The sequence below is a fragment of the Dacryopinax primogenitus genome (assembly GCF_000292625.1).
Source record: "Dacryopinax primogenitus strain DJM-731 SS1 chromosome Unknown DACRYscaffold_10, whole genome shotgun sequence".
In the NCBI taxonomy this organism is placed as follows: domain Eukaryota; kingdom Fungi; phylum Basidiomycota; class Dacrymycetes; order Dacrymycetales; family Dacrymycetaceae; genus Dacryopinax; species Dacryopinax primogenitus.
In genome coordinates, this window is record NW_024467207.1 from 716356 (window position 1) to 730240 (window position 13885).

A 13885-nucleotide genomic window follows, 5' to 3' on the forward strand; every position below is an offset into this window, starting at 1 on the left:
TGTCTTGGATACATCGAGGACACCCTACTCATATTGTCGGTTCTTTATTGGATTCCCTGGATTCGACATTCCGGATATCGTCTCCTGCAAGCCAAGCTTTGTGGTCTCTGCGGTATCTTACGTCTTCTGCAGGAGATCCTCTGGAGATCATAACGCAACTGGATGATTTCTACAAGCCATTCAGCATCTTGAGCGCGTTTAGCCACACGAGCGCTGTACCCTTTCCCGGATCGGACCGATTCATTGCTGATGGCAGCATGCGAAAACTGGTGGACCTGATCCTCCAATCTACGGATTCCAATCTTGGGCTGTGCGTCCCGGCCGTATGCATCACATGGAGCGTGCTGTCAGCAACAAAGAGAACAAGACAAGTTGGCAATCAAGAGCAGCTCCCAACTCATAAAAAGTACCTGGAGAAGGCTGGATGGTTCGACCTTATGACGAAACACGGGGGCGGTGAGTTCGTAATGCAACAGTATCCCCTCACGCACGACATGATGGATTCGAAAGCGTTGCAAAGTATGCTGATCCAATGCCATGCTTGGAAATTGCCGGCTCGCACGACGCTGATGGGATTCCTCAATACCACGATGCTGCATTCTGGTAAGAGTCCTCAGCGAAAGCACACGTGGGGGCAGGTCACAGCCCACTCGGACACAGAGCAATTGAAGAGGTCCGGGGCGGTCGTACAACGAGTCAAAGCATCCTCGGCCGTCATAGTGAGCGAGAAAGAAAACTATCAGGAAGAAGCGCGAGGAGTTCTGAAGGAAACCGAACGCGAGGTGAGACAACGTGTGTAAACTCCGATTATCGGAGACGCGCCTTGCCCCGGTTGATAGGGGCGCGTGTGTAACGAGCATTATTTAAGGCATTGTCATCCTTCAAGTTGATAAAAATTAATGGATTTGCTCAAATACAGCAGAAGAATTACAAAAAGTACAGAACATTCGTTCGACATGTGAAACCGCACAAATTAATGATCCGTCAAAAGAGAGAATATTAATGTCCTCATGCCACGGCCGTGGTGAACGGCGGCAAAAAGTGCAAGGGTTCGCCTGTTGGCACAGGTCATGTTCGACAGCAAGCACTCAACGTTCGCCATCGTCCTCCTTACCGTTTGACCCTCCTTTTCGTCTCTCTCTATTCTATCATACCCATATTGAACGACATCTAGACGACTCAGGAAGGACATCGTCATCGTCGACCGCCATACAAGGGCATACATTGCCCCTCGCTATCTGCGTCAAACCCGCGTTTCGACGCCAGCTAATCGTTTGCTCTGCGGTCAACCAACAGCGAGCAACTAGACCGCCTCCACACTCCCCTCCCCCTCTCCTTACTACCCACCATGTCGGTCCCACGACCGCAAGATATCAACGACCTTGCTCTTTCCCCGTCCACGTCGGACGATGTGCTCGTCTCGGTCCTCCGCGAGCGATTCCTTTCTGATACCGTCTACACCGCAATTGGCAGCTCCGCCCTCGTCGTCGTCAACCCATACAAGTATGTCTCAAGCAACGCTGACAACGTCTTGCTGGACTATGCGGCCGAGTACCGGGACACTGACGCACATGACGACCGACATGTCAAACCACCGCATATATTCCAGTTGGCGAACAACGCATATTTTCACATGAGGAGGACGAACATGGACCAGTGCATCTTACTGAGGTGCGCGCAATCCAGTCTCTTCTTGCCATCCAAACCGCTGATTTGCTCCCCAGCGGTGAATCTGGTAGTGGTAAAAGCGAGACCCGTCGCTTGGCCATCAAGTCGATCCTTGAGTTGTCCGTGACGAGCCCAGGCAAGAAAGGCGGAAAGATGGCTACTCAGATACCGTCTGGGGAATACATACTCGAATCTTTTGGCAACGCACGGACACTCCAAAACCCCAACGCTTCCCGTTTCGGCAAATACACCGAGCTTCAATTCTCGGAACGCGGTCGCTTATGTGGCATCAAAACCCTCGACTATTACCTCGAAAAGTCGCGTGTTGCTGGTGCACCGGGTGGCGAGCGCAACTTCCATGTCTTCTACTACCTCTGCTCTGGTGCGTCCCAGGAAGAGAGGCAACATCTCAAGCTTGCGGACAAATCGACCTTCCGCTATCTCGGCCAACGGCCAACAGGAGGCAGGGAGGCGGTTACAGAAGACTCCCAGCGGTTCGATCGTTTGAAAATGGCAATGAAAAGTGTTGGATTGTCGAAGCGACACATCGCGCAGACTTTCCAGTTGCTCGCAGCCATCCTCCACCTCGGCAACATCGACTTCACGATGGACAAGTCGCGTAACGAGGATGCTGCTGTTGTTAAGAATGTTGATCAACTCGAAATCGTTGCCGATTTCCTTGGTGTACAACCACATGCGCTCGAAGCTGTCATGCAGTACAAGACAAAACTGGTGCACAAGGAGCTGTGTACCATCTTCCTCGATCCTGAAGGCGCAGGTGGCAACCGAGACGACCTCGCGAAGACCCTTTACTCGCTGCTCTTTGCATTGCTCAACGAGACGATGAACCAGAACCTATGTCGTGACGACTTCCTTACATTTATCGGCCTATTCGATCTCCCTGGGTTCCAGAACATCTCTTCTTCCGCCAGCCGTACCAACTCCTTGGATCAGTTCTGCGTCAACTTCGCCAATGAGCGGCTCCAGAACTGGGTGCAGAAGCGCATATTCGAGAGGAACAACAAGGAATATGAAGCGGAGGAGATTGCCAGTCTTATTCCCACGATTCCGTTCTTCGACAACTCTGAATGCATTCGACTAATGTCACACCAGCCTGGTGGACTCATCCATATTATGGATGATCAGGCGAGGAGGCAACCGAAGAAAAACGATCATACCATGGTTGAGGCATTCAGCAAGCGCTGGGGAAATCATTCGTCATTCCGCGCCGGTCAGATGGACCGTTCAGGCTTCCCAACCTTCACCGTCAACCACTATGTCGGACCTGTGACATACTCTGCGGAATCCTGGCTCGAGCGTGACACCGATGCTCTCAATCCCGACTTTGTTTCCCTTCTTCGTGGTGCAACTTTGAATGCCGATGAGTCACCGCCTCTTCATATGGGCGGCAGCGAAGTCACCGGGTCTATTAATCCTTTCGTCCGCAGTCTTTTCTCTGCCAAGGCGATCGCGACCCAGGCACACCCGTATAACGAGGATACCATCGTAGCTGCGCAGCAGCCAGTCATGCCAATGCGTGCTCCCTCGACTCGCAGAAAGCAATCTGTGCGCCGTGCGCGCGCTTCGCAGCAAGTCAACTCTCCTCCAGCTGTTCAAGAGGACGAGGAGCCGCCGAGGGAAATCAAGTGTGTTGCGGGTGAATTCCGCACAGCCCTCGATGTGTTATTTGAAACCCTTGATGAGACGCAAGCCTGGTTCGTCTTCTGTATCAACCCCAACGATTCCCAGCTGCCGAACCAGATGGAAGGTCGTGGTGTCAAGGCACAAGTGCGTAGTCTGGGCTTACCAGAGGTCGCCAAGCGTCTGTCGGTGTCCTTTGAAGCAAGCATGACGCCCATCGAGTTCTGCGACCGGTACAAGAGCCAGATGGTTATGCTTGGGATAGGGATCGAAGACGACTTTAGAGAGCGCATCACGAGGACGCGCGATGCCCTTGATCTTGGCGAACAGGACGTTGTTGTCGGAAAACACAAAGTTTTCCTCAGTCATACCGCTTTCCACGTCTTGGAGAACTACCTGCGAGCAAGTGATATTGATGAGCAGAAGCGGAACCGTAACCGGGAATTGGAGCGCGAGGAAGTGGACCGTCCCACATTCGATCCTTTCGCGCCCTATTCACCTCTTAATGCAGAAGTCGTCGATTCTCCTCATCCTGGTGTTTATCATAACCCGCGCTCTGCAAGGACCAATTCCTCTGCAGGTCTCGTCATGAACGCTGCGCCGTTCCGTGGTGCGGCTCTGGATGACGGAGCAACTGATGATGGGCGGTCGTATCGCAGTGGCACCGACTATGATACTCGCAGTCGGGCAACTAGCCAGAAGGATGAGGTGATGTCCATGACCTCTTACGCACCGACGAACAACATGTTCCATAACATGGATAAGCAGGTTATTCCGGAGAAGGACGCGCTTCCTGGAGAAGCATTGGAAGGAGAAACAACAGAAGATCTGCGCGAGTCCGTTGGTCGTCGGCGATGGGTATTTTTCTGCTGGATGCTTACCTTTTGGATCCCCAGTTTCATCCTTTCGTTTGTCGGGAGGATGAAGCGTATGGATATCCGGCAGGCGTGGCGCGAAAAAGTGGCGATAAACATGATCATCTGGTTTGTCTGCGGTTGTGCCATATTCGTCATCGCGATCCTTGGCAACCTTATCTGCCCCACTCAATATGTGTTCAGCACAAGCGAGCTGCAAAGCCACTCATTCCAAAACAACCCGTCGCAGTTATATACGGCCATTCGTGGAGAAGTTTTCGATCTTACCAACATTGCTGCCCTTCACCTCACGGCTGTTTCGGTCGTGCCGACGAAATTGATTACCAACTACGGTGGGGAGGACGCGACATCGTTATTCCCCGTGCAGGTCAGCGCACTGTGTAATGGTGTCAGCGGCTCTGTCAATCCCTATGTTATCCTCGACTCTACCAACACCACCACGAACATCTATGCGCAGTATCATGACTTCCGTGCTTTCACGAATGACTATCGCCCTGATTGGTACTTCGAGACTATGGTCATGATGCGATACAAATTCCGAGTTGGCTTTATGGGTTACGTACCCCAGGAAATTTCCGATATGGCGAACAGCGGTCGTGCAGTAGCCATTTACAATGGCGAAGTATACGAAATGACCAGTTACATCAACATTGGCCCGCAAGTCAAAGTGCCCAATGGCTTCACGCCGCCGACTGGAATCGACACTCAATTCATGTCTCAGCAGGTGCAGGATCTCTTCACGTACAACAGCGGGCAGGATATTACTAAGCAGCTGAACTCACTGAACATGGATCCGACGACGCTTGCGGACCAGAAGACGTGCCTGCGTAATCTGTTCCTCATCGGGAAAGTTGATAACCGTAACTCTCCTCAGTGTTTGTTCGCCAACTACATCCTACTAGCGCTCTCCGTGATGATGGTTTCGATCATTGGGTTCAAATTCTTGGCTGCCTTACAGTTTGGATCAGCACGGGCTCCTGAAGATCACGACAAGTTTGTGATTTGCCAGATTCCTTGCTACACCGAAGGCGAAGACTCTCTCAAGAAGACCATTGATTCCATGGCCAAACTGCGTTACGATGACAAGAGAAAGCTCTTGTTCGTTATATGCGATGGTATGATCGTCGGTTCCGGAAACGATCGCCCTACTCCCCGTATCGTACTGGATATTCTTGGTGCTGATCCTAATCGTGATCAGGAGCCGCTCAGTTTCCTGTCACTGGGTGAAGGTGCCAAACAACATAACATGGGCAAAGTCTACTCAGGTTTGTACGAATGCGAAGGACACGTCGTCCCGTATATTGTCCTCGTCAAGGTCGGGAAGCCAACAGAACGGAGCCGGCCCGGTAACCGTGGCAAACGTGACTCTCAGATGGTTCTTATGCACTTCCTGAACAAGGTTCATTTCAACTCGCCAATGAACCCGCTCGAGCTCGAGATCTATCATCAGATCAAGAATGTCATTGGCGTCAATCCGACCTTCTACGAATATCTGTTCATGGTGGATGCTGATACGACAGTTGATCCCATGTCGTTGAATCGCTTGATTTCTGCCATGATGCATGACAAGAAGGTTCTCGGTGTTTGCGGTGAAACAGCGTTGTCCAATGCTAGACATTCAATCGTCACAATGATGCAGGTATGTGCTATGTCCCCTTTCTTGATTATATTCTAACACTTCATGTGCGTAGGTTTATGAATATTTCATTTCGCATCACATGGCAAAGGCTTTCGAGAGTCTTTTCGGTTCCGTCACTTGTCTTCCCGGTTGTTTCACGCTCTATCGCCTTCGTACTCCTGACAGCAAGAAACCTTTGTTCATTTCGAACCAGGTCATCGAAGAGTATTCCGAAAATCGCGTCGATACGCTGCACATGAAGAATTTGCTGCATCTCGGTGAAGATCGTTACCTAACCACATTGCTACTGAAGCATTTCCCAAACTACAAGACACAGTTTGTCCGTGATGCACATGCCTGGACCGTGGCACCTGACGAATGGAAAATATTGCTATCTCAACGTCGTCGGTGGATCAACTCAACTGTACACAATCTCGCTGAACTCGTGTTCCTTGAACGGCTCTGCGGTTTCTGCTGCTTCTCGATGCGTTTTGTCGTCTTCATCGATCTGTTGTCGACCCTGATTCAGCCCGTCACGGTTGCATACATTGTCTACCTCATCGTCCTTGTTGCTGGAGAACACAAACCTCTACCCACCATTTCGATTATTCTTCTTGCGGCCGTGTACGGTCTTCAAGCGCTGGTGTTCATTGTCCGCCGCAAGTGGGACATGGTAGGCTGGATGTTCTTCTACATTCTGGCTATCCCCGCCTTCTCATTCTTCCTGCCCCTGTATTCGTTCTGGAGGATGGATGACTTCTCCTGGGGCGCTACTAGGGTTGTGTTAGGTGAGAAGGGCAAGAAGATGGTGGTGCACGATGAAGGCAAATTTGATCCCAAAGCCATTCCTCTCAAGTCGTGGAGCGATTTCGTAAGCGATTTCATATGTGTCTATAGAAGCTTCATTGATCGCTTAACCCTCATAGGAAAACGAGCTGTGGGACAAGGAATCAAATCACTCCATTGGGTCATGGGTACCTCCCAAACCTGGGAAGGAAGACTACGAATCTCGTGCCGATTCTGTGTATGGTCGAGAAACGTATTATGACCCCGACCCCTACTCTCGGAGCCGAGCTCCCAGCCAGAACATGATGCACCCGCCCGCGTTCGCCTCGGGTCGCAACTCGCCGGCAGATGTCGCTTCCCTCCGTCCCTCAATGCGTGGACAGTACGCCGCCAACGCGTATGGTTCTCGTCCTGGGAGCCAGGTTGTTTATGACCCACCTGAGGGTTATCCGCCACCTAATTACCCTCCTAGCCGGCAAGCGTTCTCCCGCTTACCTTCAACCCAATCCGGGCTGGCAAACGTGCTGAACTACGATGACCAAGGGGCGAATGACGGGTTACCGTCAGACGCTGAGATCGAGGCTGCCATTCGGGACATCCTTCGTGAGGCCGACCTGAACACTGTCACCAAGCGCGGTGTTAGGCAACAACTGGAGCGAGTGTTTGGTATCGATCTTGGACCGAAGAAGTCGTTCGTCAATGCGACCATTGATCGTCTTCTGCTCAACCCGGTTTGAGATAACTAGACACTGCTGTGGACCTGGACCTTTTTATTTCCTTTTTCGTCCCTGATGCTGTGCATGGTCTGCCGATGAACCTTCTCTTATCCCTCGTTACGCAATCCACTCATAAACTGTACTGCTATCACTGCCACGGACTCTCCTTTTACTATCAGTCTATCTTGCATTTATGGACTACTACTTAGAACAATTATGCAAAATAGTCATTGCATACGTGCCGGACCTTGGACCCAAGCCTTGTGCTGGCGTGATTGGCAATGCATCGAACACGCGCCCATTGATGTTCTGAGGGTCTGGTCCATCCGGGTATTCATGTTTGATCCCGTGACAACCAAAAATGGAAACTGGTAGATGGGCGGCAGTGAGATGCAGAATTCTCATGAAGTGCCACGACAGCGAGCCTGTAACGGATTGCTTCTCTTCTACCACCTTCGATATATTGCTATTTGGAAGGTTGAAGAGCAAATTGAACTCATTCAGGTAAGTCGGTGTGGGGAGAGCGGGGATAAGATCCGGAGATAATCTATGAGATGCTGATGTTATCGATTAGGTGATGATAATACCCGAGAACGAACACGAGGAAATAGCAAAAAATAACTGTCAAAGAGGCATCAAGTTAAAATTGCCAGCACATAATTGTATTATTCTTTGCGCAGCCTTCGGCATCCGGGTCTGTGCCGCATTCTAATACTTCTCGACTCCTCTCCTTTTACCTTGACCTCCCGCATACCATTTGACGCTCGTTGTTCATCCCATACCATCATCATCGCCCCTCCCCCAACATCGCGACCCTGCACAGCGGCGACTAGCCCGCTCACGCACCCTCGCGGTTGATATACATCCCCATACACACACCCACTCCCGCTCTGGACTCACGACCATCTTGTTTAATGGCACCTATGATGGTGGGCCCCCAGCAACCGCCCGCCTTCACTGTCAGGCCGCAACCGCAGCCTCCGTACGTTCCGCGAGGGATTTCTATTCACTTATCCCTTGCTCATGATCCTCCCAGCGGCCCGCTGGGTGATAAACGCAAACGAAAGGAGGCGCCAAGAGAAAAGACCGGTAGGTGCTTTGCTCAGTCATCCGTTATGCCTTCGGCCGAGGGTTTAACGCCGAATTATTAGGTTGCTGGTCATGTCGAATTCGCGGTAAGGTAATCGCTTTGTTTAATGTAGCTGCTACACTATTGCTGAACTAGGCGATAGAAGTGCCAAGGTCGGGATCTTGCTAACCGTAATGTTTGCACTATCTGCAACAAGCTAGGCATCGACTGCCTAGGTTGGGGACCAAAGATCCCTGATGAACTCGATGTATGCTATTCAACTATGCATTCGCAGATATACTCACTCTATTACAGAAGAAGTATTGGAAAACGAAGTGGACCGCGGAGCTCGATGCAAAGGGCAAGATCAAAGGTCGAGCACGAAACATCCCCAACAAACTTCGACCGCCTTTGCCTGGTTTACAACAATCCATCGACGACCTCGACATGTCGGATGGTATGATGGACGACCTTGATGGGCAAGGGTTGCTATCAACAGACAGCGCCAACCCTGTCAACCTCTTCCCTGCTCCTGCTCCTTGGAACTCGGCTCCAACGCCTAACGGTATGAACGGTGACGCCTCTGGTGAGCCACCTCGCTAAATGATTTGTCATTGGGTCTTACACATGACTAGTGATCTTCAACGGCGTGTCCCTGCCAGCACTCGGTGGAATCACCACTTTCGGATTGCAGAACACTGCTGGGCCCAGCTTAAGCACGTCACCCGAGTCGTCATCTTCTCTCCTAGGAAGCAACAGACTCAACGGCGCCGGCTTGCACCTGAATACCGTTGACCTGTCTCACCCTGGAACTTCATTCACGACCAGCACCGGATCGTCCACCGATAGCGGTACGATACTCTTCTCGGCCGAGGAACTTTCCGCATCATCGGCGTTCGACACCTTGGGCAATGACACTTTCGCCAACGCTGCGACCCAAGCGTGGGATGTCAAGCAGGAAGTAATTCCCGAGATCTTCACCGATGGCACGAACGGCATCGGCAGTTCACTCGTGCCCACCATCCCGATCCCCATGGCACCGCCTGCGTTGGACGATGCCTACGAATGGATGTGGTTCCAGCAGTACCAGAACGACACCCGCTCGATGCAATACCTGGTACATGATACTGCAGCGAAACAGACGCTTGAGCAGGTGATGGAACATTTAGCCGCCTCCTTCAGTCCTACTGTGATGGCATACCTCGCAGCGGTACGGCAGAAGCAGTTGTTCCCTGCCTGGGAGCTTGGCGATGCCATCAAGTTCCGCGACAAGGTGCTCAGGCGTCTGCGAGACGATTCCGGCCCGAAGGACGAGAAGAAAGCGATGACCGCGCTACACATGGTATCCGTGTCATTGTTTGATGGGTGCAGACCCGCATGGCAGCCGTTCCTCGACTACGCGCGCGATTGGCTCGAGCAGTTACACTCGAAGCAGGACGTCCGCGCTGCGCTGAGCGCTGCGGACCCGCTTACATCCTTCGCCAGCAAGACAACGATGTGGATGGATATCTTTGGCGCTATCTCCCAACAGACGCCGCCTCGATTGCTGAACATGTACCGTGTGCTATTCGCACCGACTAGCACGGGAATGGCTTGGATTGACGCGTTTGCTAACCCTAGAGTGGTTGACATGTGCGTACATTGATCTTCTACTCCGGTGTATGTTTCCCTGACGTAAACGCAGGGACTCCACCATGGGTGCCGAGAACAACGTCATGCTCGCATTTGCCGAGGCAGCCAACCTTGACGCCTGGAAAGCCTGGCAGAAGTCAAAACAATGTCTGAGCATACCCGAGCTCGTGAAGCGTGGAGACCAGATCATGTCAATCCTTCGCCAGCCCTTCGGCGGGACCTCTCCCCGGGCCTTTATCGGACCTCTCCCGACGCAGAACCCGCAGCAGCTCATGTCCACTGTCTTCCGTTCATCTGCGAAGATCTACCTACATACTGTCATTTCTGGCTTCAGCCCCGCTGTGCCCGAAATCCAGGAGGCGATCACAGAGACGGTGAACTCGCTCGCGCAGCTGTCAAGCACCGACGAAAAGCCATACGATCGATCACTCGTACTCCCATTATTTATCGCCGGCGTGATGACGGATGATCTCAATCAGCGCTCATTCATCGTAAACCGGTTCACGAACATCAAGGATGTAGCTGTCGGAAATTGTGGCCAAATCCTAGAGCTTATCCAGGCAGTGTGGGAGAGGCGGCAGCTCTCCTCGGGCCAGGAGATCAGCTGGCGCGAAGTAATGAAGGAAAAGGGCATGAAGCTGCTATTCGTTTGATTCTCCCTTATTGGGCCTTCCTGTTGTTTATCCTGTCTGCCATTTGTGGACAGAGAGAAGTTTTGGTCGTGCTTTGTATTCTGGTTCGATTCTTCGTCTATTCCAAGCTGTGCGATAACATGCCAACCAAGATGTGTTAGTTTCGTGTATTTATTCTCGTGATTCTGCGAGAGGGCGGTTAAAAAAACATGATGTATCCCTAATAGTGAGCTGATGACAAATGCATGCGGTGGCCAAGTTTATCTAGTCGTATACTGCGCCGAACGTCCGCCGATGCCGGGAAAGAAGCGCTCGTTGCTTTCCTGATTGGTTGAGGTGATTCCTCACTCACCCTGATGGAGGCTTCTCTTCTCGAGCCAGCGGTTAAGCATCGCCAGAGCCTCAACCGGTTTGTCGTACGGTACCTGCGACAGAAGCTTAGCTTAGTGGGGCCGAGGGAGTAATTATTAGCAGAAAAGGGAGAAAGGAGGCTCATCAAATGTATTTTGTGCGTCTTTGGTCCGTCGGGGCTCGCCCGGTCAATGAGGAAGGAAACAGCTGACTCACCATGTGCCCTGCCGCATCGACAGTGGCGAACGTCAACCCCTTTGCGTGCTTTGTTAGCCCTGCACGGCGGCCGTGGACGGTCCACTCGGTTAGGTCTCGGGAATTGAAGGCGAGCTGACCGGTCCACTCGAGCGCTTCGACCCAGCGGGAATTGCCGACCTGTGAAAAAGGCGGTCAGTCTTTGTTTTGCTTTTGTTCCTGTTTGGTAAGGCAAAACGTGGATGACGGTGCTGGCCGGAATGCTGGGGAAACAGGAGACCCACCCAATTGCAAACATTGTCGTACGTTCCAACATAGATAAGCACGTCCATACCTCGTTCAAGCAGACCGGTGACGTAATACCTGTGCATACAATTAAGCATATTTCGCTGAAAGGGTCAGATGAAGGCGACGTACTGCGTGGGATGCATCTCGTCCAAATTCATCGTGACTGCCTTTCCGTCAGTATCGCGCTCAAAGAAAAGCCGGCAAAATAGCCGCGGTGGCCTGTGGTATGCCAGCGGATTGAGGATGGGATGGATACGTACACGCCCGGCTTACGTCTTGGCTTCCAGACACCCACTCCTTCGCATGCTCATCAACGCCCAACAAGGAGAGAGTAGAAATGAGATTGAGATAGGCTGACATCCATTGCATGATAGGATAGCAGGACACGACAGGGTTGTCGGTTGTCGGGCAGATCTGTCATGCCAGTTAATCGGACCAGTCGTTGGGAGCGAGGGAGAGGTGAATGAGCACAGACCTCGGCAACATTGTACGGATTTCTCCCACTCTTCCAGGTCGGCATCCACAGCTCGCTCTCACAGAAGGCTCTTGCGGCTCCGCAACCAAGCTCGTCCCGAACCGTGACGCAGCCATCCCGTAGCATTTGCTCACAACGGGGTATCTGGATGATGGGTGAGTTAACATGGACCGGTTGATAACGGACGGCGTTGTGGGACGTACAACAGGTTTCATCCGCACGCACTGACTGATATCTAGGTACGGCGGTACTGAGACATTCAAGCATGCTAGATCGTAGTAGCTCGTGAGCATTCTGTCCCCAAACGCCCGAATTCCAGCAATCGAGAAAAGAAGGGAATTACGTCAGTATGCGCCCATTCGTGCAGGATAAGAAACAGCATACGTGGGCACGTCCGTGTATCCGTTTCCGATGAGTACGCTCTTCAAATTGATAGGCTGTAGCCCTTGGAAGGCGGCTCGGCGGTTGGAATCTATGATGTAGGACGCATATACGGGGATATACCGTCCCTGCACAAGTTAATCAATGCGATCACCCCAGTATTTGCAGCATATACATACGGCGTACGATTCCCCACTGATATGAAAGTCTCGGCCCTGCATCCCGAATCCCTCCAGGAAGGCATGTAAGAATGCGAACACGTCCTTCGCCGCCTCCTCGCTCGTGCCTCTTACTCCACCCGCCTCTGGGTCCAAATACGAGAAGCCGACTCCCGCGGGCTGGTCGAGGAACAGGAGGTTGGCTTGCGTGTTCCACGAGTAGGGGTGGGGCGCAGTACCTGAGTTAGAGGTGGGTGTGGTGGAGGAGACAGGGAGGACGCGACATGGGCCGAGTTCCATCAAGAGGCCGATAGCGCTGGAGCCGCCTGGTCCACCAGTAAGCCACAATAGGAGTGGATCGGTCGCAGGAGAACGTCGGGATTCGAAGTACTAGGGGAATTGATAGGTTCGTAAAGCAGAATCGTGGTATAGAGTGACAAGACGTACGTAGAAGAACATATGCCTCGGCCCTGCGTCTACATATCCTGTGTATGCTGCCACCACAGGATCGCACCATTCGGTACGCTTAATGCGGACTGAATGATGAGGAAAATCGGGGTGCCAGAGGCGCGTATATTCCGTAGTTGAGATAGTTGCTGGAACAGCATGGTCGTCGGTGTGTTGGAAGATGAGCTGAGCTCACGCGCCTAACACGACCACGACGGCGACGAGACAGCAGAGTAACTTCATTATGCAGAGACTCGATTGCACTTATAGTAGTGTCAAGAGCGCACTGGACGTCAAGAACAGCCTGCACAGGAAGCGCAGCCAATCATGGGAATGAAGCCGACGTCAATGACTGACCCGCGAGGATGATTCCAGAAGAGATGTCAACTTACGCATCTGAAGGTCTTTAATTTTGTCATCGAAGAGGACGAGGAAAATACAACGGGAACACAACATTACATATCATATTTGTTCTCGAAAATCGACTCTAGTGACTGTCCACTGTGTGGAATGAGTACAGCTTAACTATTGTCTAGTTTGCTGCCTTGCATCTCACTCGGATCAATCGACTACACTGAAGCTCTGGATTCCCTCTTTCGCAACGCCTCATTCTGCTCCCCACTTCCACCCTCATCGCTGGATTGGCTGCTTTTACTTTCAGTGACCTCACCAAGAACGACAGAGGGCCGAGCTAGCTTAGAGCGAAGGACCACAGCGTGATGTACTGGCGGAATCTCTCCCTGCTCGGAGACTCCGCTGGTCCTGCAACGCTTGATGACCCGATCATTAGCTTCTTGCATGGGGTCGTTGGCCGCATTAGGAACAAGAACTGTCTCCTCTCGTGATTCTGCCGATGATAGAAGTTGTGCCCCTGCAGAGGATGAATTGTTTCCACTGGCCTCCCAACCAGGATGACGTGCAGGGAAGTGGTAGAGGAGGTATTTGATACCCCA

At 52.1% G+C, this 13885-nt stretch overlaps 3 protein-coding genes across 3 annotated transcripts; 2 read left to right on the forward strand and 1 right to left on the reverse strand.

Annotated features, from left to right (window-relative positions):
• Positions 1–1332: 1332 nt before the first annotated feature.
• On the forward strand, positions 1333–7545 carry DACRYDRAFT_22634 (glycosyltransferase family 2 protein). The gene is made up of 4 exons (XM_040772897.1): positions 1333–1671; positions 1725–5823; positions 5876–6673; positions 6729–7545. Exons 1-4 carry the CDS (start codon positions 1349–1351, stop codon positions 7323–7325), a joined length of 5817 nt encoding a protein of 1938 aa, XP_040628422.1. The 5' UTR covers positions 1333–1348; the 3' UTR covers positions 7326–7545.
• Positions 7546–8166: 621 nt separating this feature from the next.
• On the forward strand, positions 8167–10838 carry DACRYDRAFT_22637 (uncharacterized protein). Its single transcript, XM_040772898.1, has 7 exons — positions 8167–8286; positions 8340–8393; positions 8456–8484; positions 8537–8641; positions 8689–8959; positions 9009–10005; positions 10058–10838. The coding sequence occupies exons 5-7, from the start codon at positions 8821–8823 to the stop codon at positions 10656–10658; spliced, it is 1737 nt and encodes a 578-aa protein (XP_040628423.1). The 5' UTR covers positions 8167–8286; positions 8340–8393; positions 8456–8484; positions 8537–8641; positions 8689–8820; the 3' UTR covers positions 10659–10838.
• A 143-nt stretch (positions 10839–10981) lies between these two features.
• Positions 10982–13388, reverse strand: DACRYDRAFT_89251 (alpha/beta-hydrolase; the record flags this gene model as incomplete). Its single annotated transcript, XM_040776901.1, has 10 exons — positions 10982–11062; positions 11205–11363; positions 11468–11546; positions 11767–11885; positions 11947–12090; positions 12150–12240; positions 12331–12455; positions 12507–12875; positions 12933–13081; positions 13325–13388. The coding sequence occupies 10 exons, from the start codon at positions 13386–13388 to the stop codon at positions 10982–10984; spliced, it is 1380 nt and encodes a 459-aa protein (XP_040628424.1).
• Between the last annotated feature and the right edge of the window lie 497 nt (positions 13389–13885).

What these genes read in the sequence shown, in the direction of transcription:
- DACRYDRAFT_22637 (XM_040772898.1), top strand. Translation starts at nt 8,821, where the DNA reads ATGTCGGATGGTATGATGGACGACCTTGATGGGCAAGGGTTGCTATCA. An exon ending in TATGAACGGTGACGCCTCTG is followed by an intron (nt 8,960 to 9,008) that starts GTGAGCCACCTC and finishes ACACATGACTAG; the next exon opens with TGATCTTCAACGGCGTGTCC. An exon ending in AACCCTAGAGTGGTTGACAT is followed by an intron (nt 10,006 to 10,057) that starts GTGCGTACATTG and finishes ACGTAAACGCAG; the next exon opens with GGACTCCACCATGGGTGCCG.
- DACRYDRAFT_22634 (XM_040772897.1), top strand. Translation starts at nt 1,349, where the DNA reads ATGTCGGTCCCACGACCGCAAGATATCAACGACCTTGCTCTTTCCCCG. An exon ending in GACCAGTGCATCTTACTGAG is followed by an intron (nt 1,672 to 1,724) that starts GTGCGCGCAATC and finishes TTTGCTCCCCAG; the next exon opens with CGGTGAATCTGGTAGTGGTA. An exon ending in CAATCGTCACAATGATGCAG is followed by an intron (nt 5,824 to 5,875) that starts GTATGTGCTATG and finishes TCATGTGCGTAG; the next exon opens with GTTTATGAATATTTCATTTC.